Consider the following 6,000-nt stretch of genomic DNA (forward strand, 5'->3'; position numbering starts at 1 on the left):
CAAGGATGCCAAAGCAATTCAATGGAGAAAGCATAGTCTTTTCAACAAATGCTGCTAGAATACCTGGATATCTAGATGCAAAAGAATGAAACTGGATCCCTGCCTCACACCGTGGAAGAAAAAAATTGAGTCAAAATGGACCAAAGCCATAAATGTATAAGCTAAAACCATAAAACTCTTAGAAAATAACAGAGATGTAAATCTTTGTGACCTCGGATTAGACAATGGTTTCTTAGCTATGACACCAAAAGCCCAAGCAACCACAGAACAAATAGATAAATGAGGCATCATCAGAACTAAAAAATGTGGGCACCTGGGTGGCTCAGTTGGTTAAGCCACTGCCTTCGGCTCAGGTCATGATCCTGGAGTCCCGGGATCGAGTCCCGCATCAGGCTCCCTGCTCGGCGGGGAGTCTGCTTCTCCCTCTGACCCTCCCCCTTCTCATGCTCTATCTCATTCTCTCTCTCAAATAAATAAATAAAATCTTAGGAAAAAAAAAAACTAAAAAATGTTGTGCTTCAAAGAGACACTATCAAGAAAGTGAAAAGATGACCAACAGATTGGGAAAAGTAGTTGCAAATCACATATCTGATAAGGGTCTACTATCCAGAATAGATACAGAGCTCTTACAACACCACAATAAAAAGACAATGAATCTAGTTAAAAACTGTGCCAGAAATGTGAATAGACTTCTTCAGAGATGACATACAAATGGCCAAATGCACATGCAAAGGTACTCAACATCATTACTCATCAGAGAAATACCATCCAAACCACAGTGAGACACAACTTCATATCCATCATGACAGCGAACATCAAAAAGACAGACAACTAGTGTTGGTGAGGATCCGGAGAAATTGGAATTTAGGTAATGTTGAGACTGTCAAGCAGTGCAGCTACTGTCAAAAATAGTTTGGCAGTTCTTTAAACATTTTAAGTATATTTAATAAATGATCCAGAAATTCCACTTCTGGGTAAATACCCAAGAGAAGTGAAAACATATGTTCATGCAAAAACTTATACACACATGTTCCTAGTAGCTAACAAGTGGGGACAACCCAAATTTCCATCAGCTAACAGAGGGATAAACCAAGTGTGGTCTATCCCTACAATGGAGTATTACTCAGCCATAAACAGGAATGCAGTGCTGACCTGCTCCCACGGGCATGAGTTCTGAAAACATGTGAAAGGAGCCAGACACACAAGGCTACATATTGTATGATTCCATGAATGTGAAATGTCCAGGTCAGTGGTCACCAGGGGTTGGAGGTGGGAGGGGATGGGGATTGTCCAGTTGATGAGTACAGGGCTTCTTTGGGGCTAATGCAAATGTTCTGGAAGTGATAGTGGTGATGGTTGCCCAATTTTGTGAAGACACTAAAACCCACTGAATTGTACACTTTATTGAAAGGGGTAAGTTGTACGGTATGAGAATTTTATCTCAATAAAAATAACCAAAAAAGAGGTAACTTCCAGCTGTTTCTATCTACAGGTACAGGGAAAGGTGTGGGATCCTAGGGTTGCTCAGGTCTCCCAGACGCAGAGAGAAGTAAGGACAGTCTGGTCCCAAGCCTTCCAACTCAAGATCTGGATGAGAAATTGTCATCAGAAAATCTTCTCAGCTATTAATGGCATTTCTTGTGGCCTCTGCTTTCACCTCCTTCTGAGAAGCCAAACTTCCTCCTCTTTTGCCCTAAGTGCCAAATCTTCACCATAAAGCCAGACAGATGCACCCCCTTGGCGAGCCAGGACCCTGCGGATGCTTTGGGTTCTTTGATCTTTTTGCACAGAACGTCACTTCCTTCTTGAACAAGGAGCTGGCTTAGGGTTTGGGGTCTGTGGGATCAGGCAGCCCCATGGGTCACTCCTTGGGAACAGTTATGAGTCATGAATGTTTCTGACTTCCTAGGCCTTCCCATGTCCGGGAATGAGAGAGCTCACTCTGCGTCTCATCTCTGAGGGCTCAGCCTACTTGGGGCTCGGAGGAGAGAACAAGAAACCTAACTGCAGGCACTGATGCGAGTCTCCCGGCACAAGCGTGCCTTTATCCACTGGGGAGGTGAGGACAGGGGAGAGTGGCCTGGGACAGGGAGGGCCCGGGACACGTTCTCCCACAGCATGGGAGCTGCTGAGTGTCCGTGGCCTATGCCAGCTTCTGTCTGTGGGGCACCTTCCTCCTCTCTGGCAAGACCTTGTGTAGGCCGCCCCGCCGCACACACCCCATTCCTCTCCAAACACTCCTAGAGCCAAGCACCCTCATTTCTAAAAGGGCCGCAAACAGGGCAAGAAAACACATCAATCATCAAGTGAATTTTGTGAGGGTTTGGAAATACTAATTTAGAAAATTCTAGAGGCCGAGAGGCCCAAAGCTCTGAAGTGTGAGCAAAGCCCCAGACAGTGTAACTAGAAGATCCCTTCCCCCAGGGCATCCCGGCTTGTATCCTGCCCCGCACCTAACTCTCCCACTCAACTGTGAATCCCTCAGCCCCGGCGGAAGCAGGCCCTACTCTGGGGGTGGTGGCCTCCCCCCCGCTCCCACAGCCTCCCCGTCTCGGGACTCCCTGCTGGCCCCGCCGTCCCAGGCGCATCCCGGACTCCCGGGGTCAGGGCACACTCAGTGGGGTCTGGTTTTATGCTGACTGTGACAGGGCTGTGGAGAAGCCCCGTGGGGTCTGACCTTGGGCACAGCCAGCGGCCAGCCCCGCCTCGAACCAGCTGCTTCTGCCCCCTCCCCGCATGCCCAGGGTCTTCCCGGGACCCTTCTTGTATCAGCTCAGTTCCACCCCAGGAGTGAACTTCCTTTCGCCCCGCTAACTCGCCAGAGTGATGGAACCGGGCGCAGCGGAGGCCGCGGGGGCACGAAGCCCGTGGGCCTCGGTGGCTGCTCGGCCTGGGGTGGGGGGCGCGGATGCTCACCGGGGACGGCTTTCTCGTAGCACACGCCCTTATAAAAGCAGCAGCCGAGCTCCTTGCAGCGGTCCCTGGTGACGTTGTAGTCACAGATGTTGTACAGAGGAATGTCACACACTGCAAAACAGACACACAGCGCTGCCAGGAGCCCCAGCCCGTGGCCGGGGGCGCTCCAAGGCTGGCGCTGGGGGGGTGACGTGTTTAATTATGCATCATACAAATCCCTCTTCCAAGATCTAGGATGAATCCGATTTCTGAACAAAATAATGTCGAGTTAACTGCAGGCACTGATGCGGGTCCTCTAACGACTGAGGACATGGTGCATCTCAGCAGCACTGGGACCGGCGTCCGCAAAGCAAACGGAAGACGAAGATCGGATACAACAGACATCGGGGCGCAGGCACAAGGTGTGACTAACTCACAGGGGAGCACACGGTGAGTTAAAATTATCAACTCAGCCTGAAGATTATTCCATAATTTAAAAGGACAGAACGTAAAATGTCAGTTTTGACCAAAAGCAAGCTAGCTGGTATCCGGGCTGTGGGCCCAGCAGCACAGACGGCGGGGGACGCATCCCAGCGCCGAAGGCTGACGCGCTTCCAGCCTCGAGGACCCGTGAGTCCCCTCAGGAGCAGGCAGCAGTGTCTGCCCAAACCCTGCTGGGGTCTCCCGGCGCGAGGGCGGGGGCTCCAGAGAAACCCACTGTCCCTCCTGCTCCTTCCCGAGGCGTGCGGCCGGAATGCCACCGCGCACACAGCAGCCAGGCTGGGCGGGCTCAGGGGACAGAGAAGCCCGCGTCACCCTCCTGCACCACTGCCCTCTCCCGGAGCCCAGCTAGCTGGCCAGGTAGGGCCGGCCTCCCCCGCGGCCCGGGGTCACGGAGTGCTCAGTCGCCCTGCAAGGCGGGTCATCCATTTAAAGGCATGCCAGCCGTGCCCAGCTTCGCCTCCGATGGGGTCTGGGCTGCAGGGAGCCCGCCCAGGCCCTCACGGTGGCGGCCTAGGAAGCACGGCCGCCACCGCACTCGTGGGCGACTCCCACACAATTCAGAGCGGGGGCCCCACAGGATGACAGCCCGCATGGTGGCAAACACAGGTGTGCTCAGCCCCCTCCACGTTGTCCACAAAGTTCCAGGAAACCCAAGAGCACACAGCTGACCAGGAGAGCTGGGGTCCCCATCACCCCACTGTCTTCAGAGAGCCAGAGGACCTAGGGTTCTCCAAGGTGCTCCATGATAGCAGAGGATTATTTCAGCAAAGAGCACAGGCAGGAAACAAGCTGTTGAGGCATAATTTTGTTCATAATGACCGTTCTCTTCAACATCACTCCCCGCATGAGAACACGTGGGTCTGTGATTTCCCAGTCCGGCTGCTTTCATGGAACAGTCTGGAAGGGCAGCTGGTCCCCAGAGCACCTGTGCAGAAGGTCAGTCTCCCAGCACATCTGAGATCTCCGCGCCCACCCCACCCTCCCCAGGACTGTTTTATCTGCCTGGACCTCCCCCGCGGTCTGGGTGTGTTTCTGGGAAGTTGCCCCCAGAAGAATCTCGTCTACTTCTCCATCCCTGGCGTGACCCCTTCAGAGCTGGGGTCTGGAAAGCGCCCAGCCGACCGTCTGCAGGGTGGAGACAGGAGGGTTCAGACGAGGGGACGGTGGTTGTGGGAGGGGAGGACCGCAGACCGCCCCGCTGCTGAGCCCCACGTTTTCCTTGCGGCCACTCCACACACATCACACACACGGCACTTGTAAGACACTTCACAGTTTACAAGGCACGGTCACGGAACTACTCTCAACGTCACGGCACCTCGCGAGGGAAAGGACGCTGGTTTGAGAGGCCACGTAATCCAGCCACAAGGGCCAAGAGCACAGGCCACACGCCAGGTCCCTGCGCTCAAGTCCCCTCCCCCGCTGCCGGCGCGTGACCTGGCAGAGCCCCGTCTTCTCTACAGTGGGGAGGGGACGGGGACCGGACGGGACGGGGCGGGGCGGGGCGGTCTGGGCGGTGGGGCTCTGGAAGGACTAAGTGCCGTAGGTAGAGCCGTGGAGAGAGCTCACCGCCTAGGGCTGGGGCTGGCCCGGGGTTAGCTCAGCTGATGAAGGACGGCCGCAGTCCCGAGCTTGGCAAGCACACCCTGGCCGTCGCTCCGCCACCAGCCCAGCGCGGGTCTTCCACCCTCGGGGCGGGCAGAGGGCCCAGCGCGCAGAACCACGCGGTAAGGTGTAACTCACCCTGGTGTGGGGTGGGGGACCCGCCGGCTCGCCCTCTGCCCTCAACAGGACACCGTCTGAACGGCGTGCGACTGAGCCCCAGGCCGGTACCCTGCTTGGCTAGGTGGACCTGAGCCCCTAGAGGCTGGGTGCACCCCTCCGTCACCCCACACCCACCTGGCGAGCACCTGCCAGGCATGGCGAGCTGGGGTATGGTGGGCAGAGATGAAGATGGCCAATCCCGCCCCCCGCCCCGGCCAGGCCCTCTTTAGGAGGCTGCCTGTCATCTCGACACCCTCCCTCGTTCCTTCACCCCGTATGTTCGGTCCCAGGCTGGTGCCCCGAGGCTGTGCAAGCCTTCAGGTGCACACCTGAGCCACGCCATCCCTGCCAGCAGCGGCAGGAGGACAGCCCAGACGTGGGGGAGCTAAAGCCGCACACCTGAGGACAGAACACCGGGCAGGCAGCGCTTCTGGGGGGGAGGGCGGGGGGGTCCCCGCACAGAGTCAGCACCTGCCCTCGGGGCTTGACGGCACCCTTGGAAGTCTGTAAAGGAGGGTCAGGCACGCCCTCCCAAGGCTGCATCCTGGAGGATGGAGGGGGAGCCCTGGCCAGGGCAGGGATGAAGGTCTGAACCAATGGGCACAGCAGGCTCACCTGGGCTCTGCTCTGAACTCTGGTCCACCAGCATCCAGGCTGCCTGTAACGACCCTATGCCCCCCTCACCTGCCCAGCTTCCTCTAACTGCCCAGTCCCTACCCCCTCCCTCTCCCTCCACCTGGCCGCCTGCCACACCTCCCCTCCACCTCCCCCTGCCAACCCTCTACCTGCCCACATCCCTCCACCTGCCCAGCCCCCACAGCCTTCCCCCTCCCCCTCCCC

The 6,000-nt window shown here is 56.6% G+C and overlaps 1 protein-coding gene across 1 annotated transcript in view; it reads right to left on the reverse strand.

Annotated features, from left to right (window-relative positions):
* Positions 1-6,000, reverse strand: part of TEX29 (testis expressed 29) — a 38,223-nt gene that overhangs the window by 29,741 nt on the left and 2,482 nt on the right. Inside the window, exon 2 of the mRNA XM_021696007.1 lies at positions 2,917-3,027. Within this exon, the coding sequence (XP_021551682.1) occupies positions 2,917-3,027 (111 nt within the window). The remainder of the gene's footprint in view (positions 1-2,916; positions 3,028-6,000) is intronic.

This window comes from Neomonachus schauinslandi, chromosome 3 (genome assembly GCF_002201575.2).
Source record: "Neomonachus schauinslandi chromosome 3, ASM220157v2, whole genome shotgun sequence".
Lineage (NCBI taxonomy): Eukaryota > Metazoa > Chordata > Mammalia > Carnivora > Phocidae > Neomonachus > Neomonachus schauinslandi.